The sequence below is a fragment of the Peromyscus maniculatus genome, chromosome 7, assembly GCF_049852395.1.
Source record: "Peromyscus maniculatus bairdii isolate BWxNUB_F1_BW_parent chromosome 7, HU_Pman_BW_mat_3.1, whole genome shotgun sequence".
NCBI lineage: Eukaryota > Metazoa > Chordata > Mammalia > Rodentia > Cricetidae > Peromyscus > Peromyscus maniculatus.
Window position 1 is genome coordinate 14,679,190 of NC_134858.1, and position 21,806 is coordinate 14,700,995.

At 42.4% G+C, this 21,806-nt stretch overlaps 2 protein-coding genes and 2 pseudogenes across 10 annotated transcripts in view; 3 read left to right on the forward strand and 1 right to left on the reverse strand.

Moving 5' to 3' along the window:
- Positions 1 to 1,190, reverse strand: part of Naalad2 (N-acetylated alpha-linked acidic dipeptidase 2) — a 79,709-nt gene extending 78,519 nt beyond the window's left edge. For 3 of the 9 annotated variants that reach the window (XM_076575713.1, XM_076575708.1, XM_076575714.1), the window contains exon 1: positions 397 to 671. Coding sequence is in view for 2 of the 9 variants with exons in the window: in XM_076575715.1 (XP_076431830.1) it covers positions 422 to 513 (92 nt within the window). In the remaining 7 variants the exon portion in view is untranslated. Of the gene's footprint in view, positions 1 to 25; positions 87 to 396; positions 672 to 707; positions 745 to 847 lie in introns of those variants that run through there. The other 6 variants (XM_076575711.1, XM_076575710.1, XM_076575715.1 and 3 more) reach the window with 6 other exon arrangements.
- Positions 686 to 10,288, forward strand: Ubtfl1 (upstream binding transcription factor like 1). The gene is made up of 2 exons (XM_076575717.1): positions 686 to 775; positions 6,835 to 10,288. Exon 2 carries the CDS (start codon positions 6,971 to 6,973, stop codon positions 8,294 to 8,296), a length of 1,326 nt encoding a protein of 441 aa, XP_076431832.1. The 5' UTR covers positions 686 to 775; positions 6,835 to 6,970; the 3' UTR covers positions 8,297 to 10,288.
- Positions 10,289 to 12,333: 2,045 nt separating this feature from the next.
- Positions 12,334 to 14,674, forward strand: LOC143274168 (uncharacterized; annotated as a pseudogene).
- Positions 14,566 to 15,548, forward strand: LOC143274169 (uncharacterized; annotated as a pseudogene).
- Positions 15,549 to 21,806: the final 6,258 nt, after the last annotated feature.

Consider the following 21,806-nt stretch of genomic DNA (forward strand, 5'->3'; position numbering starts at 1 on the left):
AACTAAAGAGGCTGAGGACATTTACCTCAAAAACTTGGAAGACATCTTGTACTAAGTAATGAACTCCAAGCTAGCCTGAAATACATAGGCCCTGTTTTTAAAACAAAAACAAACAACCCAGTGTGAAATGTGTACCAATAAAACAATATATATAGCATATTTATCTTAACAATATTTTAATAATTAAGTGTTAGAAAGGGTTTAGTGACTAGATATTTGTCACATCCACATTCTCAACAGTGGCTATATCAAAAATTTCACCTTTAAGATTTAGCCTTATTCTAAATGCCCTCTTTATAAACACAAGCATTAAACCGTTAAAGATATCACGAGGTAACACTACTACAGAAATTGTCATAGGCTACATGATATGGTCATTGAGACAGCAATGCTTACTTTCCAAAGAGCAAATGTTGAGTACCTTGAGTACTGTGATTCACGAGAAGAGAGGCATTCCAGTTGAGCATTTCTAAGATTCTGGGCACAATTTTCATTACAAATAGAAATTGACATGCTATAGTCTTAGCATACTGATCAATATAGAGAAATCTGTGGGACAGAAGATAGATGAAATAAAGGTAGTGAGAAAAGACTAGCAAAGAGGAGAAGAAATTTAGAGAAAAAGCAGAAACCATGATTGGATGGTTTTCTTCTGATGTCACAATTACTCTACTCAACAATCAATGTAGAAATTAGGGAACAGCCACCTATTTCAAGTGGAGGTGAAGGTCTCTGCCTCGGCTCCTGTCAAGATGACATTCCAGTTAGAATACTGGTAAGTTACAAACATTGGCCTTTAACCCAGATTTTCCCACTTAGCATTATTCATCTCTTATCATTAACATACACGATCCGTCTGTTACCCAACACTTTGCCAGCATTAATCATCCTGGTGTCTTTTCTTTCTGTGTTCTCTACTTTCCTTCAGTAACCTTGGTGTCTCAGTGCTCCTACATTCTCTCTGACAGGCTCTTTTTCTGGTATTTATTCTCATTTGATGATACCACTTCCTAGAAACTAGCTAACCAGCCATTTTATCTTCCTACCATCCTGCATCAGAGTGTAGCACAAATCTTAAAAGGTCTTGCCAATTCCTCAGCTGATCCTGTTTCCTCAGACTGGAAGCCTATGAGTCCTCATCCAGAATGAATCTCAGTTGAACTGCTGCTCAAAAGTCTAAAAGCTTAACCAGCTCTAGTTCCTGGTTTTCATGCCTTATATACCTTTCTGCTTTCTGACATCACTTCCTGGAATTAAAGGTGTGAGTCACCATGCCTGGCTATTTCCAGTATGGCTTTGAACTCACAGAGATCCAGACAGATCTTTGCCTTCAGAATGCCAGGAATAAAGGCACGTGTGCCACAATTTTCTGGCCTCTATATTTAGTGATTGTTCTGTTCTCTGACCCCAGATAAGTTTATTAGGGTGCACAATATTTTGGGGAACACAATATCACCACATCAGAGGTCAGAAGTGGAAAAGGCTTTTGGTCTGCTGCCTTGCTGTGCTCTGCAACATCTTTTGAAGTCCCCATCATATCTTTGCTTCAAGTCTGTGTCCTTGCTGCCAGCTGAGCATTTACTACCGTCACTGGTAGTAACCACTGTCCTTTAAAATTATGTCCACCCCATCTTTGACCTCAGTTTTTCATGTTATTCCTCAGTTTCTTTCACATCTCACATCCAAACCTTCAAAAGACTATAATGATTCTGCAATCCAAACACAACTGCTTTCCACCTTCACCCTGCCCCCTCAGTGCACACATACTACTTAAGGTAGTGTTCTTCCTAAAGCAACAGTCAGATCACTCCAAAGCCTCCCCTTTAATCTTAAAAACAAAATTCAGACTCTTAATATTAGTCACCAAAGTCCATGTGATCTAGTTTTAAATTCCACCTCCCTTCATGGGAAAGCTTCATCAAGGAGAAAAATGTAAAACCAACACATGTAGACTAGGCAACCCCATATCAACAGATGACTAGCATCACAGAGAAGCTACTGAAGGCCCAGTGGTGCCATGAATTCCTGATGATGGTGTCAGTCTACATGTCTTCCAGTGAAGGAGACAGAGTGACATGGTAAATGGCCTAGAGAGTCCCCAGCTTTCTATAGCAGTATTTCCCAGGAATCCCCCAACAAAAGACAAAATAGGAATGGAGTAGCTAATAATTTTATAATAAAGACGATTGTTGGAAAACTTAAATAATTCTGTGCTTTTATTCCATTGAGTTAAAAAGTGTTTATTAAATAGTTAGTCTTCATGACCAACTAGATTGGCTGAGAACAGACTACCTCATTTATTAAGAGTATAAACCTTGTTCTCACAGACACAATAATTACACCCCATTTTTCTCATAAATAAAGATTTATATATTTATTATGTATACAGTATTCTGCCTGCATGTCTGCCTGCGGCCCAGAAGAGGGCACCAGATCTCATTATAGATGATTGTGAGCTACCATGTGGCTGCTGGGAATTGAACTCGGAAGCTCTCAAGTTCTCAATGCTCTAAACCATTGAGCTACTGAGCCATCTCTCCAGCCCCATTCCCCTTTTTCTTAAACTGCATTGTCAATAAGAGGATTCAGTGTTAATTCTGTGCTTAAGTCATAAACTCCGTAAGAAAGACTTGATAGTCCTTTTCAGTATATACTATCTTCTGTGAAGAATTCTTTGTTTGTTTGTTTGTTTGTTTTTTGAGACAGGATTTCTCTGTTTAGTTTTGGTGCCTGTTCTGGATCTTGTTCTGTAGGCCAGGCTGGCCTTGAACTCACAGAGATAATGGCTCAGCCTCCCAAGTGCTGGGATTAAAGGTGTGGTCACCACCGCCTGGCTTTTAATTATTTATTTATTTATTTATTTATTTATTTATTTATTTATTTATCTACCTTTCTATTTATTTATTTGAAAAACTCTTTTTTCTCAGAACCAGACAGGCTTGTCTAACAGCAAATACATAAAGTTACTTTTCTGATGATTAGATGATCAATTTATAACAGACTCTGAGTTTGACCTTGAAATGTAAGTGACAGGTTAAGGGAAGGAAGAGTAAGAGGATCATGGTGGAATCCAACAAACTGGGGAGCAGCTGATTCAATCCATGCTTTCTGACCCTTACAAAGAACAAATCTGTTGCAAGATATTACTCTAAGCTCCAATATATAATCTATCATCAACAAAGTTAAATACATAGATTTTTTTTAAATTAGTATATACTAATTATGGAAGAGTGAATTTCCTCATGATATTTGAAATCATGGATTAGTCAGGGTTCTCTAAAGGGACAGAACTGATAAAATGACTGTATAATTAACAGGAAACTTATTAGATTGTACACTGAAGATGTGATTTGAGTGGCCCAACAATGGCTGTCTCACAAACAGAAGGCTGAGAATCCAGTAGTTGTTCAGTCCATGAGGCTGGATGTCTCTTCAGTCCAAATATGGCCTTGGAGTCTTGCAGGATTCCTGGAAAGCTGTTTGTCTTTAGTCTATATGGGAATCCTGATGAAGTTGGATTTAATATTGGCCAGAGCAACAAAATAGACAAAATGCCCAGCATGAGTGAGCCAGCAAAAAGCAGAAGTTTCTTCCATGTCCTTTTGTGTGGGCTCCCCCAGAAGGTATGGCTCAGTCTTAGAGTGAATCTTCCTCCTTCAAATCAGCTGAGTGAGAAAATGTCTCACTCATCCTGGTATGGGGGTGTTCTGCTTTGATCCCAGCACATGGCAGCCAGAGGCAGGTAGATTTCTGTGACCTGGAGGACCAACTTGATCTAAATTGTAAGTTTCAGGACAGCCAGAGCTACATAATAAAGAGGCCCTGTTTCAGAGAGGGAGAGAGAGAGAGAGAGAGAGAGAGAGAGAGAGAGAGAGAGAGAGAGAGAGAGAGAGAGAGAGAGAAGGAGGGAATTCCTTACTGGAGTGCCCAGAAGCTTAGACTTTAGAAGAACCAAGATTAGCTGCCACAATAAGTTTCTTTGCATTTATTAACATGTGGAAGTGTTCATGAAGAGCCCTACTTCATCCATACCAGAATGGCAAAAGAGCCATGAGGGTTAAAACAACACTCAGGGTGTAACCATTGGGCTAAGGAAGGAGATTGTTTAAGTTAATTGAATCAGGCTAATACGTAAACACTCCACCTTAGGGTGGGGCTTTCAGATCTGTATATAAAGGCTTCAGAACTGAAAGATGTGCTCAGTTCAGAGTCACAACTGCAGTCTAGGGAGTTCAGGAGACACAGCACCCCTGAAGCAGAGAGCAGACTTTCTGGCAAGCATTGTTGAGACCAGAGCATCTGGAGGTGAGTTGAAATCCTAACTTTATATTGCTTTCTCAGATTTCAAGTTTTCTCAAATAGATGTATTGGGCATAGTTAATAAAGAGGACACCAACTGGGGATGGTGGTGAATGCCTTTAATACCAGCACTCAGGAGGCAGAGGCAGGTGGATCTCTGTGAGTTAGAGGCCATCCTGGTCTACAGAGTGAGTTCCAGGACAGCCAGGAGTCTTTCACAGAGAAACCCTGTCTCAGAAAATAAATAAATAGATAGATAGATAGATAGATAGATAGATAGATAGATAGATAGATAAGTAAATAGAGCACCGTTATTTTCAGTTTCCTGGTTGAACTACAGAATTTTGATCTATCACTTTAAAATTTAAAATAGATGTGGTTTTTCTGTCTCCTTTATGTTTCTTGCGATCCTAAATTTTGAATGTATGGAGATATGTAGTTCGGTTTTTAGTATGGGATCTAAACTTAGTGCACATTATAGAATTCATGAAATGCAATGTGTATAAAACCTTCCACAGTATAAGATGCTACAGTCTTGTGTCTCATGTTTTTAAAAGCTTTTTAATAATAATAATATGTTATTAGTGCATTAAGACACATTCAGTTAGTAACATACATTTGCTGAGCTCCTAGTGTTGGGGACTCAGCTCATTAATAACTTGCCTAGCACACATTTTGTTCTATCCCTGGCACTGAGAAAATAATCAAAACAAATAATTGAAACCACTCAGTTCTACTGGTACCTACCTACTTTGGATCTTCAGGCAGGAGGATCCTGAGTGAGAAGGCAGCTGTGGTTGATAATGTTGATTTTGACACAATTTTTAAAAAGTTTAAGGTACGCTTTCTATTTAGATGCAGCTGATCTTATCAATTTTCTTGCAGAGAGTTTTTAAATGATGGAAGGCTTTTATCATTTCTATTTTATTATATTTAAAAACAATTCTCGCCGGGCGGTGGGGGCGCACGCCTTTAATCCCAGCACTCGGGAGGCAGAGCCAGGCGGATCTCTGTGAGTTCAAGGCCAGCTTGGGCTACCAAGTGAGCTCCAGGAAAGGCACAAAGCTACGCAGAGAAACCCTGTCTCGAAAAACCAAAAAATAAAAAATAAAAAAAATTCTCAATGTTATGCTCAAGTATTTAGAAGTTTACTCTCAAGATTTTTCCTTTGAGAGGATTGGCCTCTCCCAAGGATGAGCCCTCTTATTAGTTGCTGAACTTGGAGTGTTACCCCTGAAACTATATATACACAAACAACAACTCAAGGCTCAGCAGATTACAGGCAATTTGGCTTAGGTAAGGTTCAGAGCACACTTTTGAAAAAATAGGAGAATATTCAGAGTGATCTATTGAACCACATTCCAGAGAAATTACACTAGTCAGAGCTGTTTACACGTATTCGAGTTCCAGGTTCCAGATACTTGTATATGTAAAAAGAAAAGCCAGATAAAACTGCAAATGTGAGCCGGGCGGTGGTGGCGCACGCCTTTAATCCCAGCACTCGGGAGGCAGAGGCAGGCGGATCTCTGTGAGTTCAAGGCCAGCCTGGGCTACCAAGTGAGTTCCAGGAAAGGCGCAAAGCTACACAGAGAAACCCTATCTCGAAAAACCAAAAAAAAAAAAAAAAAAAAAACTGCAAATGTGGTAATGAAATGCTTGTTTGAAACCTATGCAAGATGATGCAGCATAGAGCTCTTACTCCCGGACACAGACTCCTGGAGACTATATAAATCCATCATTTATTACACAGTCACAGTCAAACCGTGAAAATGCCACAGTTGGATGTCTAGGGAGTTCAGTGTCTTGTCTCCTGTTTTCAGCTCATTTGCTTGTAAGTGATCAACAGCTTGGCTGTATCCAGAGAGCAGTCAGATTCAGAGTGCAAGTCCTTTTCTTCTTAGTCATTTAGTCTTTCTTTTTGCCTCTTTATTCCATCCCCACTTTGTCCTCTTGCCACCTTCTTCTTCTTCTTCTTCTTCTTCTTCTTCTTCTTCTTCTTCTTCTTCTTCTTCTTCTTCTTCTTCTTCTTTCTCTTCTTCTTCTTTCTCTTCTTCCTCTTCTTCCTCTTCTTCCTCTCCTCCTCCTCCTCCTCCTCCTCCTCCTCCTCCTCCTCCTCCTCCTTCTGTCATCTAAGCTTCCCCAGCCTGGTATTTATTTCATTCACATTTACTTATTTGTTTGTTTGTTTGAGTATCACTGTATAACCCTTATTGTCCTAGAAATTGATCTGTACACCAGATTGCCCCTGAATTTACACGGATTTGTTCCCTGGTGCTGAGAATAAAGGTGTACACCACCATGACTAGCTCATTACCACATTTTTCAGGCAAGCTCTGCTAATATTTGGTAAAAGAGGCTTAAGAGGGTATAACTATGTGATATATAAGGCAAACAACTTTTGTTTCAAAAGGAGAAATTATCGCCTTACATTGTTAATAGTAAATTAATGGTATAAATAATATGTTACAATTGATACCTGATTTTCGTTTATAAATTCCAATAAGGAAGTCTAACATTCATTTTATTTCTCTTCAGAAATACAGATTCACACTAACTGTGGAATTCAGAAACTATCTACAAAGTTGTACGTGTTTGTCTAAGCAGTTCAAGCTACTGTTGAGGTGTTTGCAAAACTGAGATATTATTAGTGGGCACAGAACCTAAGCTAGTGATGGCATCACTTGATAAAGATTATCCATGGTCCCAAGAAGACATTCTGAAGTTACTGGAATGCATCAAGAAAAATATCCCCTCAGATGACTCCACATCATTCAAAAAAACCCAGGAAGACCTAGACTGGGCCAAAGTGGCTTTTAAACATTTTTCAGGCAAAATGTGCAAACAAAAGTGGATGCAACTTTCTCATACTTTGAGGAAGTTCCGCACACTGTCAGAATTAGTGCTAGAAGCCAGTGAACATATGAAACAACAGTCCAAAAGGAAGAAACACCCTGACTTCCCCAAAAGACCCCTGACTGCCTATCTGCGCTTCTACAAGGAGCAGCGGGCTAAGTACTCTCAGCGCTATCCTAAATACAACAACTCGCAGCTGGCCAAACTCCTGGCTGAGAAATACAATCAGCTGCCAGCGGAGATCAAGGAGAAATACATTCAGGACTTCCGGAAGGAGAAACGGGACTTTGAGGAAAAAGTGACTAAATTCAAGAGAAGCCATCCTGATGTAGAGCATTATAAGAAATCTGTGGTGCTCAGGAGCCAGGAAACCAAAGTCCCTAAGAAATCACAAAGAGATATGGAAAACGTGAAGTCTTCTCCAAAAACAGATCTTCCTAAAACATCTCCCTCAGTGATGAAATTTCAGAGAGAACCCAAGAAACCCCCTATGAATGCATACCACAAATTTCACCAAGATATGTGGTCAAATCTGGAGCTGCGCCATCTACCCTTGAGGGAGCGCTGGGTTGAGATTAGCAAAAGATGGCACCAAGTCCCAAAGAGCCAGAAAGAGCACTATAACAGCCAAGCCGAGGAGCTACAGAAACAATACTGGGTGGACATGGACCTCTGGCTCAAGGGATTGTCATCTGAGGAGTATGCCGCCTACAGAGAGGCGAAGGCCACCTATGGTAAGGGAAAGAACTTCGCCATGTGTGGACAGACAGATCAGCAGTCTGCTTCAGCAGAGGAGCAGCAAAAAAGGCCTGGGGAAATGCAAGGGCTACTGACTCCTGGAAGAGATTCCTCGGAGACTATTGAGGGCGCTGATGGTGGCTCCCAGGTATCCAGGCAGAATATGATGGAAGATGGAAAAGAGGAAGACTCTAGCAGCTCCTCGGACGACTCTAGCACCTCTGACGACGACTCCTGCAGCTCCAACAACGACTCTAGCAGCTCCTCAGACGACTCCAGCAGTACAGATGAAGATGAAGATGGCCGGGCGGTGGAGGCGCAATCCTCTGATCCCAGCACCCGGGCTGAAGAGGCAGTCGGATCTCTCAAAAAAGAGAAAGATGAAGATGATGGACATCTCTCTTAGCTGAATCCTCAGATGTCGACTCCATTTTCTTCACTTTCATATCCTAAATCACTGTTTAAGACCCAGGGCATCCCTGACAGAGAGGGAACTGTCTTCTCTGTGCTTTTGTACTCCCTCGCTTTTTTCTCCTACATCCTTCCTTGGCTTACTAAATGCAAAGGAGTACAGTTTGGGGAGAAGGGAGTTTGCCACAATACTGCCTTCAACAGGTGCATAGGCTTAGGAAGATGCTCCTGTAAAAGCTACTTACATTTTATTCGAACAAACTATACAACCGGTTTTACAAACTTAGGCACTTGTGTTAGGCAAAGTGGTCAGTTAAATCTAAGACACTTAGTTCTCTTAGTGCTTGTGATTCAGGATAAGTAGAAATACAGATAGATACAGATAAATACTCTATTCTCTGAACTTATCTGATGTCTGTAATGCATACATCAGCACCACACTACGGTCATTATTTTGCTTAATGGCATTTTAGATATACTTAATGTTAGTTTATCGTTTTGCTTCTGAATAATCTAAGCTGTTTTCATGAATATTACCATTATAGAAATTGTTTAAGACCTTAGAGATTTTATATTTGTACCTAAATATTAATTTTATTTCTTTTAACTTACACATAAATTGTAAAACTTGTACATATTAATAGAGTACTAGGATATTTTTATAAATATTGACAATGTGTAATGTTTAAATCGGCTAAACATATGTATCTCTTCAAATGTTTGTCATTTATTTAAGGTGAAATTTGCCAAAATAATTTCTTTTGGAAATGTATAGCACATTATCATTTTTATCTTAGTGAATCACTGTTTATTTGTTTTTGCATGAAAGATTGTTTTGATGCAAACTTTTGTACCTCTCTGATTTGCCTATGCTTCTAAAGGTGTTGGATCAGATGCAACGATTTTAAAAGATTATAATGATAAATTTGTGTCATTTTAAACACTTAAGCTAAAACTTGCAGGATTTGCTATCATGAAACTGTTGATATATAAATTTGAATTAAATTATAACATATTGCCAGAAGTGGATATTTACTTATACAATTAAACAATTTTAATGCATGATGTTTATTAATTTTGTCCTATCTTTAATGATGTAATGATGGAATTTTTCTATAGCATAATCCTCAGAGTTCTCTAGAGATACACAGTACTATTATTGCTTCTACTTTGGGGTCACAAAAAACAATGGTCTACTTAGTGGCCATCTTCTGCATGACTATGTAGTATCTCCCTGTCTCTTCTGGTTAGTTTTGTTTGAAGTCTATTTTGTCAGATATTAGCATAGCTACTTCTGCTTGATCTTGGGTGCATTTGCTTGGAATACCTATTTCTATCCTTCGACCCTGAGATGATCTCTGGCCTTGATGAGAGGTGTGTTTCTTGAATAAGCAGAAAGACCTCAGTTTTTCATATTATTCCTCAGTCTTTCACATCTCACATCCAAACCTTCAGAAGACTATAATGATTGTGCAATCCAAACACAACTGCTTTCCAACTTCAACACACACACACACACACACACACACACACACACACACACACACACACTAAAGGTAGTATTCTTCCTAAAGCAGCAGTCAGATCACTCCAAAGCCTCCCCTTTAATCTTAAAAACAAAATTCAGACTCTTAATATTAGTCACCAAAGTCCATGTGATCTAGTTTTAAATTCCACCTCCCTTCATGGGAAAGCTTCATCAAGGAGAAAAATGTAAAACCAACACATGTAGACTAGGCAACCCCATATCAACAGATGACTAGCATCACAGAGAAGCTACTGAAGGCCCAGTGGTGCCATGAATTCCTGATGATGGTGTCAGTCTACATGTCTTCTAGTGAAGGAGACAGAGTGACATGGTAAATGGCCTAGAGAGTCCCCAGCTTTCTATAGCAGTATTTCCCAGGAATCCCCCAACAAAAGACAAAATAGGAATGGAGTAGCTAATAATTTTATAATAAAGACGATTGTTGGAAAACTTAAATAATTCTGTGCTTTTATTCCATTGAGTTAAAAAGTGTTTATTAAATAGTTAGTCTTCATGACCAACTAGATTGGCTGAGAACAGACTACCTCATTTATTAAGAGTATAAACCTTGTTCTCACAGACACAATAATTACACCCCATTTTTCTCATAAATAAAGATTTATATATTTATTATGTATACAGTATTCTGCCTGCATGTCTGCCTGCAGCCCAGAAGAGAGCACCAGATCTCATTTCGGATGGTTGTGAGCAACCATGTGGCTGCTGGGAACTGAACTCAGAACCTCTGGAAGTGTTCAATGCTCTAAACTATTGAGCCATTGAGCCATCTCTCCAGCCCCACTCTCATTTTCTTAAACTGCATTGTCAATAATAGGATTTGAAAGGCCCTCACCCTTCAGGCTTTACAGCCCCCAAGCCCCAGGAGAATGAGGAACTAAAAAGCTAGTTCCAAGGGCAAACTGACTCAGCCATTATTCAACCACCCGTGCCTCACTGTAACAAGGTAAAGGGATTTCTGTTAAGAGATGTGCTCAACTGTGACTGGGATAATTGCAAGTGTTCCTGGATAGACCACTGTAACCTTTGTGGAACCTTCACTCCCACCCTGATAATCACCATGAGGTTTCGGGAAGAATGTGCATGTGGACCTGATTGTACCCCACCTGTGATCAAGCCATGATCTTGTAAAATTAGCCTCTAGGCATAAATCAATTGAAACAAAATTGTATGGGAATTGTAATGTTATGACTTTTGTGGGTTTTTTTTCTTTAAAAGTACCCATGTGGCTGCAGTAGGCATGATTCTTGCTCTTAGAACAAGAGGATCCTGGCTGTACAGCATCAATAAACCTCTTGCTGTTTGCATCAACTGGACTGGAGTCTGGGTTCTTGTGGCACCCACTTGTGAAGGTAGTACCCTGGGTCTGGGGTCTATCATTTGGAGGTTCCATCGAGATTTTGGGGTGTCCAAACTGGCACTCTCACTCTGCCAGTTGGAGGTAAAAACAAGCCCGATCTATGTTTTATGTTATGTTATTGTGTTCTTGTCCTTTGGTCAATTTCACATCTGAATTCTGTGCCTGCGCAGGTGCACAGACCCTGTATCTGGGACCAGTGAGGGGAGCAGATGTTCTCAGACGTCCCCCGGTCTCTGCTTTGCAGGTCTCCTCCTGAGTGATCTGGAGGAAGGTGACAGACCTAGTGTCTCTCCTTCCTGGGGAATGAGGCTGTTCACGGCCACTCGCATCTGAATCTGTACTTTCAATTGGTCACTGAGTTGACCACCACGCTTCTTTGTGCTTTATCTGTCTTTGTCTCTACCTCTTTTTCCCTCTCCACATGGGGCAACAACTAACTACCCCCCTAAGTTTGACTTTAGATAACTGGAGAGATGTCCTCGACTGTGCTCAAAATGCCTCTCTGGACATCAAGAAAAAGAAATAGATCACCTTCTGTTCCTCAGGGATGGCTGGCCTTTGAGGTTGGCTGGCCGAGGGACGGGACCTATAACACTGATGTCATTCTGCATGTGAAAGCTCAAGTCTTTGACCAAGGACCCCATGGGGACCCAGATCAAGTACCTTACATTTCACTGTGAGAGAGTTTGGCCAGTGACCCATCTGCCTGGGTGAAGCTGTTCCTCACTGCTTCGCCTGCCTCAGCAATGCTGGGGCCCCACTCCCACTTCCCCCTTCTCAAACTCCCCTTATACCCTTACCCCCAGGCTGCACACTCCCACTCCCCTTGTCCCTGTAGCCTCTGCTGCTCCTCGGCTGCCAGCTTCTCTGACAGGCACAGGCTGTGGAGGGACTCGCGCTCCCGCTGGCCTTCAGAGGTGCTGCAGCCTTCCCCTTGACTCACCCCACTGGGGCACAACACCCCTCCCTGTAGGGAGCAACTCCATCTCTATCACCAGATTCTCCTGGCGGGTCTCAAAGGGGCAGGTAGACGCCCCACCAATTTGGCTAAGGTACGTGCTATATAGTTCAAGGGTCAGAGGAAACTCCGGCAGGGTTTCTAGAGAGATTAAGGGAGACATACCGCATGTATACTCCCTTCAAGCCCCAGGCACCTGACAGGCAGGCCGAGGACATATTGTCCTTTATTGGACAATCGGCCCCAGACATCGCACTAAGCTACAATGGCTGGAAGGGCTCCAGGGGTATACCTTGCCAGACCTAGTAAAAGAAGCTAAAAAGATCTTCAACAAAAAAGAGACGCCGGAGGAGAAGGAGGAAAGACTACTCAGAGAGCAGGAGCAAAGGGAGGAAAAGCTGCATAGGGAAGAAGATCAGGGAGAGGACATAAGAGACAGAAAGAAAATAAAGAACTGTCTAAAATCCTGGCCACCATAGTCTCAGGGACAGAGCAGAATAACCCCGGGCAGAATAGAAACCTGGGAAACAGGAGGAGGCCACCGCTGGAACAGGACCAGTGTGCCTATTGCAAAGAAAAGGGGCGCTGGGCCAAGGATTGTCCGGTCCGTATCCAGAAGACAAAAACGCAAGCCTGTCCCGGTACTATCCTTGGAAGATTAGGTGAGTCTGGGCCAGGAGCCTCCCCCTGAGCCCCGGGTAACTCTTAAAGTGGGAGGCTAACCAGTGACATTTCTGGTTGACCCAGGGGCCTCTGAGCTCCAAAACATCATGGGTCCAGTTGGCCACCAAGGGAAGACTATATAAATGGACTTCAGAGAGAGAGGTCCACTTATCCTCGGGAAATGATACTCATCCATTCTTGCTGGTACCAGAGTGTCCAGACCCACTGCTGGGAAGATATCTTGTCTCCAAGATAGGAGCCCAAATTCACTTCCAAGAAAAGGGAGAGCAGGCTTGTCCCGCCTCTGGATACCAGAGTTCGCAGAAATGGCGGGCCCCTTATACCCCCTCACGAAGGCCAATGCTCTCTACACCTGGGGCGAGAAGGAACAGCAAGCCTTTGGTAACATCAAGAAGGCTTTATTGTCAGCCCCCGCGTTGGGCCTCCCAGACATGAAAAAGCCGTTCACCCTATATGTGGATGAACGAGGAGGGAAAGCAAGGGAGTCCTAACCCAACAATTGGGCCCCCGGAAAAGACCGGCAGCCTGCTTTTCCAAGAAACTAGAAAATGTAGCATCAGGATGGCCTCTTTGTCTCTGCATGATAGCCATGGTGGCAACCCTGGTCAAGGACTCTGATAAACTCACACTGGGGCAACCTCTCACAATAATGGCCCCACATGCTATAGAGACAGTAACCCAGCAACCCCCCCCCCCCACAACGATGGCTCTCAAATGCCAGAGTCACCCACTACCAGGCCATGTTACTGAACCTGAATGGATCCAAATTGGGAAGGTTACTTAGCTTAATCCGGCCACCCTGCTTCCTGAGAAAGGTGAGGAAACTGCGGTAGAGCATGACTGCAACCTAGTGTTAGCTGAGATCCATGGTACTCGAGACCTGATGGATCAGCCACTTCCGGATGCAGACTGCTCCTGGTTCACAGATGGAAGCAGCTTCCTAAATCAGGGGGAAAGGAGGACAGGTATGGCAGTGGTGGATGGCACCAACGTGATCTGGGCAAGGGCCCTAACCCCTGAGACCTCGGCCCAGTGGGCTGAGTTAGTGCCCCTCACACAGGCCTTAAAGGCAGCCAAAGGTAAGACAGTTAATGTTTATACCGACAGCCGGTATACGTTTGCCCACATTCATGAGGAGACATATGGCAAGAGAGGATTGCTGACCTCTGTGGGGAAGGACATTAAAAACAAGCAAGAGATTTTGGATCTCTTAAAAGCCCTTCACCTGCCCAAGAGACTGAGTATTATGCACTGCCCGGACACCAAAAAGAGATGACCCAGTAGCTCGGGGAATGAATGGCTGATGAAACAGCCAAGGCCTCCGCTCTAGGTGAACAGATACTCATCCTAAAAGAGCCTAGAGAGCAGCCCCAAACCCCAAGATATAAATATTCAGATAGAGATCTGGACATTGTTCAACAGATAGGGGTGCAATATGATGAACAAGAAGGAGCTTGGAGACTTCAGGACAAAACAGTCCTACCCCAAAAGGTAACTAGAATGCTAGTGACTGACCTCCACCACCTGACACAACTAGCACATAAAAAGCTGAGAGAGCTACTACAGAGAGAAAGACAGTTCTATTTCATACCCAACATAAATTCCCTGATTAAGCAGGTTACGGGGGCCTGTGTTCCCTGCACCAAGGTGAATGCCAATCGTCGGGCATTGCCAGAAGGAGCCAGAGCTTGAGGATCCTGCCTAGGAACAAACTGAGAGGTGGACATCACTGAGATATGCCCAGGACCATATGGAGCTAAATATCTCTTAGTTTTTACAGACACCTTCTCTGAGTAAGTGGAAGCTTTCCCTATGTAGAAGGCACAGGTGGTGGTCAAGAAGATCTTAGAAGAGATTTTTCCCCGTTTTGGCCTGCCCAAGGTAATAGGGTCAGATAATGGCATGCATTCATTTCCCAGGTAAGTCAGTTGGTGGCCAGGATATTGGGGCTGAATTGGAAGCTATCCTGCACATATAGACCCCAAAGTTAAGGACAGGTAGAGCATACCCATAGAACCCTCAAAGAGACCCTCAATAAATTAGCAATAGAAACTAGTACTAGAGACTGGGTCAAACTCCTCCCCATGGCCCTGTTCTGGGTTTAGAACACTCCTGCTTTCTTTGGATTAGCCCCCTATGAATTCCTCTATGGGGCCCTCCCCCAATAGCAGACGAGTTGGGGCTGACATGGACTCCTTTGCTACATCCCCCAGTCTCCAGGCAATACTGAAGGCCCTACAACTCATCCAGATCCAAGTTTGAAAACCGCTGGCAGCTGTGTACCAGTCCACACCACCTAGTGTGTCGCATCCCTTCCAAATTGGAGACTCTGTTTACGTCTGCAACATCAAACTAAAACCCTGGACTCGATGGAAGGGACCTTACACCATGTTGCTGACCACCCCAATAGCCGTCAAGGTCGATGGATCCCCTGCCTGGATCCATGCCTCCCAAGTCAAGACGGCACCTGCTGAGGCCAGCAAGGACCCTATGGCCCCCAGATGGAAGCTTCAGCAAACTCAAAATCCTCTAAAGCTCAAAATCGTGCATGTCTGACACTGGTCTTCATAATGGGGATGACTGGGACACTGTCTATTAATAACCCATATAACCCCCATATACCAGGAACAACTACCTGGACCCTAACTGTGGCAGGCACTGATGTTGTTCTGGACACTAAATCTTTCACCGGTCCATACAGAGTTGGATGTCCAAATGAGATGGAAACAGACCTCGAAAAGATCCTCAAAACTCTAGGTGAAAAGATTCATGGTGTGGCCTGGTTTGATGACTGGTATGTTCGCCCTGGGAACAAAAATACTTGCCACTCACGATGTAACTCCACATGGCAGTTATACTGTGATAAATGGGGTTGCGAGACATCGTCTTTTGGTAGAATGACAAAAAGATGGGGCACAAAGCAAGGTAATGACCCCCTTTCAATAGGATGGGAAGATTGTGGACATGTTTGCTATTCAGGCCGAGATAGATACAATCTCCGACTGAAATTTAATTACAAAGACCCCTCCAAGGTACCAGAAACCTGGGGGTTACGACATTACAACCCTACGGGATGTGATTGGGGGGCCCTCATCACTCTTTCCCATCGATTTGTGCCTCAATCCCTCCACAAGTCTTAGGGCCAAACAAGGTATTGGCGGAACAAGAGACACCCCCCAGACCTATGGGGCCGAACCCTAGATCTACCCTGAGCCAGGGCACCACTCTGAGTAGGGTAGCTACCAACACTACAAAACCCAATGCCTGGCACCAACAGGGCACCGGGAAAAGAATGCTCAACCTGATAGAAGGAGCTTTTGGGATCATCAACCAAACCAAGCCTAGCTTAGCAGACCCCTGCTGGCTATGCCTAGGGGCGGCACCCCCTTATTACCAGGGAATTGCCACTGTTGGAAATTACACCAGCGGCGAGGCTTCCACTTGTCGCTGGAATGCAACTCTTAAACTAAGCCTAACAGAAGTTAACGGGACAGGCCTTTGCATTGGGCAACCTACAGGATCACAAGCTAGCCTCTGCAATAAGACCATCCCAACCTCTGATATACAGGGACCATGCATCATCCCACCTAAAGACTCGTGGTGGGCCTGCATCACCGGGCTGACCCCTTGTGTATCCATTGAAGTCCTTAAAAGGTTAGAAACAGAGGGAGGCTTCTGTGTGATGGTCGAGATCATCCCCAGAATATATTTCCACCTGGCAGGTACCCTTGAAAATTTCTATTCCAGCCACCCCACTCGCTTCAGATGCGAACCTGTGTCTCTAACTCTGGCAAATCTGCTAGGTCTCAGAGTTGCTGTGGGGGTTGGGACAGGGACAGCGGCCTTGATTCAGGAGAATCAGCATTATTTAACCCTCCAGGCTGCAGTCGATGAGGACCTCTGAGCATTGGAGCAGTCGGTTTAGAGGTGAGAACAGTCCCTTATCTCCCTGTCAGAAGTAGTACTCCAGAATAGAAGAGGACTGGATCTACTATTCCTAAAAGAAGGTGGCCTCTGTGCTGCCTTAGGAAAAGAATGCTGTTTTTATGTAGACAACTCAGGGGTAGTCAGGGACTCCATGGAAAAGCTCCCAGCTAGATTGGATAAAAGACAGAGAGATCAGGAAGCCCACCAAGGCTGGTTTGAAGGATGGTTTAATAGGTCCCCATGGATGACGACCCTGGTATCTGCAATTATGGGACCCCTGCTTATTTTACTTCTGCTTTTAACCTTTGGCCCGTGCATTTTAAATATGTTACTGCAATTTATATGAGAGAGATTATCTATTGTACAGGCCCTTGTTTTAACGCAACAATACCAAGCTTTAAAAGTTACTGAAATATAGGATACCATAATTTTAAGATTAAAATTTGCCGAAAGAAAATGGATGGGGGGGGCTGGCTGGAGAGATGGCTCAGAGGTTAAGAGCACTGCTTGCTCTTCCAAAGGTCCTGAGTTCAATTCCCAGCAACCACATGGTGGCTCACAACCATCTGTAATGAAATCTGGTGCCCTCTTCTGGCCTTCAGGGATACATGCAGACAGAACACTGTATATACAATAAATAAATAAATCTAAAAAAAAAAAAGAAGAGTTGGATCTTTGAAAAAAAAAAAAAGAAAGAAAATGGGGGAATGAAAGACCCTAACCCTTCAGGCTTACAGCCCCCAAGCCCCAGGAGAATGAAGAACTAAAAAGCTAGTTCCAAGGGCAAACTGACTCAGCCATTACTCAACCACCCCTGCCACAAGGTAACAATGTAAAGAGATTTCTGTTAAGACATGTGCTCACCTGTGCCTGGGATAATTGCAAGTGTTCCAGGATAGACCACTGTAACCTTTGTGGAACCTTCACTCCCACCCTGATAATCACCATGAGGTTTCGGGAAGAATGTGCATGAGGACATGATTGTACCCACCCTGTGATCAGGCCATGATCTTGTAAAATTAGTCTCTAGAACTAAATCAATTGAAACAAAATTGTATGGTATTTGTAATGTTATGACTTTTGTGATTTTTTTCTTTTAAAGTACCCATGTGGCTGCAGTAGTCGAGCCTCTTACTCTCAGGACAAGAGGATCCCCGTGTACAGCCGCATCAAAAAACCTCTTGCTCTTTGCATCAACTGGACTAGAGTCTGGGTTCTTGGGGCACCCACCCGAGAAGGTAGTACCCTGGGTCTGGGGTCTATGAGATTCTGCTTAAGTCATAAACTACCTGAGAAAGACTTGCTACTTCTTTTCAGTGTATACTATTTACTGTGAAGAATCCTTTTTTGTTGTTGTTGTTGTTTGAGACAGGATTTCTCTGTTTACTTTTGGTGCCTGTTCTGGATCTTTCTCTGTAGGCCAGGTTGGTCTTCAACTCACAGAGATCATGGCTCAGCCTCCCAAGTGCTACGATCAAAGGTGTGAGTCACCACTGCCCAGATTTTACTTATTTAATTACTTACTTATTTATTTATTTACATATCTTTCTATTTATTTATTTGAAAAAGTCTTTTTTCTCAGAACCAGACAGGCTTGTCTAACAGAAAATACATAAAGTTACTTTTCTGATGACTAGATGATCAATTTATAACAGATTCTGAGTTTGACCTTGAAATGTAAGTGACAGGTTAAGGGAAGGAAGAGTAAGAGGATCATGGTGGAATCCAACAAACTGGGGAGCAGCTGATTCAATCCATGCTTTCTGACCCTTACAAAGAACAAATCTGTTGCAAGATATTACTCTAAGCTCCAAAATATATAATCTATCATCAACAAAATTAAATACATAGCTTTTTTAAAAATTAGTATATACTAATTAAGGAAGAGTGAATTTCCTCGTGATATTTGAAATCATGGATTAGTCAGGGTTCTCTAAAGGGACAGAACTGATAAAATGACTGTACAATTAACAGGAAACTTATTAGATTGTACACTGAAGATGTGATTTGAGTGGCCCAACAATGGCTGTCTCACAAACAGAAGGCTGAGAATCCAGTAGTTGTTCAGTTCATGAGGCTGGATGTCTCTTCAGGCCTTGGAGTCTTGCAGAATTCCTGGAAAGCTGCTTGTCTTCAGTCTATATGTGAATCCTGATGAAGTTGGATTTAATATTGGTCAGAGCAACAAAATAGACAAAATGCCCAGCATGAGCGAGGACAAGCCAGCAAAAAGCAGAAGTTTCTTCCATGTCCTTTTGTGTGGGCTCCCCCAGAAGGTATAGCTCAGTCTTAGAGTGAATCTTCCTCCTTCAAATCAGCTGAGTGAGAAAATGTCTTACTCAGCCTGGTATGGGGGTGTTCTGCTTTGATCCCAGCACATGGCAGCCAGAGGCAGGTAGATCTCTGTGACCTGGTGGGCCAACTTGATCTACACTGTAAGTTTCAGGACAGCCAGAGTGACCCTGTTTCAGAGAGAGAGAGAGAGACAGAGAGAGAGAGGGAATTCCTTACTGGAGTGCCCAGAAGCTTAGACATTAGATGAACCAAGATTGACTGCCACAAAAAAGTTTCTTTGCATTTATTAACATGTGGAAGTGTTCATGAAGAGCCCTACTTCATCCATACCAGAACAGCAAAAGAGCCTTGAGGGCTAAAACAACGCTCAGGGTGTATCCAGTGGGCTAAAGAAGCAGATTGTATAAGTTAATTGAATCAGGCTAACAAGTAAACACTCCACCTTAGGGTGGGGCTTTCAGATCTGTATATAAAGGCTTCAGAACTGAAAGATGTGCTCAGTTCAGAGTCACAACTGCTGTCTAGTGAGTCCAGGAGACACAGAATCCCTGAAGCAGAGAGCAGACTTTCTGGCAAGCATTGTTGAGACCAAATCATCTGGAGGTGAGTAGAAATCCTGACTTTATATTGCTTTGTCAGCTTTCAAGTTTTCTCAAATAGATGTATTGGACATAGTTAATAAAGAGGACACCAGCTGGTGGTGGCTGTGAATGTCTTTAATCCCAGCACTCAGGAGGCAGAGGCAGGTGGATCTCTGTGTGTTGGAGGCCAGCCTGGTCTACAGAGTGAGTTCCAAGATAGCCAGGACTCTTTCACAGAGAAACCCTGTCTCAGAAAATAGATAGATAGATAGATAGATAGATAGATAGATAGATAGATAGATAGATAAGTAAATAGAGCACGGTTATTTTCAGTTCCCTGTTGAACTGCAGAATTTTGATCTATCACTTTAAAATTTAAAATGAATGTGATTTTTCTGCCTCCTTTATGTTTCTTGTGATCCTAAATTTTGAATGGAGATATGTAGTTCGGGTTTTAGTATGGGATCTAAACTTAGTGCACATTATAGAATTCATGAAATGCAATGTGTATAAAACCTTCCACAGTATAAGATGCTACAGTCTTGTGTCTCATGTTTTTAAAAGCTTTTTAATAATAATATGTTATTAGTGCATTAAGACACATTCAGTTAGTAACATTATACATTGGCTGAGCTCCTAGTGCTGGGGACTCAGCTCATTAATAACTTGCCTAGCACACATTTTGTTCTATCCCTGTCACTAAGAAAATAATCAAAACAAATAATTGAAACCATTCAGTTCTACTGGTACCTACCTACTTTGGATCTTCAGGCAGGAGGATCCTGAGTGAGAAGGCAGCCTGTGGTTGATAATGTTGATTTTGACCCAATTTTAAAAGTCCAAGGTAAGCTCTCTATTTAGATCCAGCTGATCTCCTCAATTTTCTTTGCAGAGTTTTTAAATGAGGGATATCTTTTATCATTTCTACTTTATTATATTCAAAAACAATTCTCAGTGTTATTCTTAAGTATTCAGAAATAACTCTCAAGATTTCTCCTTTGAGAAAATTGGCCTCTCCCAAAATGAGCCCTCTTATTGGTTGCTCAACTCAGAGTGTTTAGCCCTGAAACTATATATACACAAACAACAACTCAAGGCTCTCCAGATTACATGCAAATTGGCTTAGGTTCGGAACAGAGCACATTTTTGAAAAAAATAGGAGAATATTCAGAGTGATCTGTTGAACCACATTCCAGAGAAATTACACTAGAAAGGACAATATTGGTCAAAGACTAGCAACACTCAAAGCTGTTGCCCCATATTCGAGTTCTAGGTTCCAGATACTTGTGTCTGTAGAAAGAGTAGCCAGATAAAACTGCAAATGAGGTAATGAAATGCTTGTTTGAAACCTATGCAAGATGATGCAGCATAGAGCTCTTACTCCCGGACACAGACTCCTGGAGACTATATAAATCCATCATTTATTACACAGTCACAGTCAAACCGTGAAAATGCCACAGTTGGATGTCTAGGGAGTTCAGTGTCTTGTCTCCTGTTTTCAGCTAATTTGCTTGTAAGTGATCAACAGCTTGGCTGTATCCAGAGAGCAGTCAGATTCAGTGTGAAGGTCCTTTCTTCTTAGTCATTTAGTCTTTTTGTTTTGGTGTTTTATTCCATCCCCACTGGGTCCTCTTGCCACCATCTTGTTTTTCTTGTTCTTCTTGTTCATGTTCTTCTTGTTCTTGTTCTTTTTGATCTTGTTCTTCTTCTCCCCCTCCTCCTCTTCCTTCTTCTCCTTCTTCTTCTCTCATCTAAGTTTCCCCAACCTGGTATTTATATCATTCACATTTATTTATTTATTTTTGTTTGTTTGTTTGAGTATCACTGTATAACACTTATTGTCCTAGAATTTGATCTGTACCCCACACTGCCCCTGAATTTACACAGATTTGTTCCCTGGTGCTGAGAATAAAGGTGTACACCACCATGCCCAGCTTCATTACCACATTTATCAGGCAAGCTCGGCTAATATTTCGAAAAGGAGGCTGAAGAGGGTATAACTATGTTATATATAAGACAAACAACTTTTATTTCAAAAGGAGAAATCATTGCCTTACATTGTTAATAGTAAATTAATGGTATAAGTAACATGTTACAAGTGATACCTGATTTTTTTTTGTAAATTCCAAAAAGGAAGTCTAACATTCATTTTAT

Coding starts and splice junctions, on each gene's coding strand:
- Ubtfl1 (XM_076575717.1), top strand. CDS start 6,971: ATGGCATCACTTGATAAAGATTATCCATGGTCCCAAGAAGACATTCTG.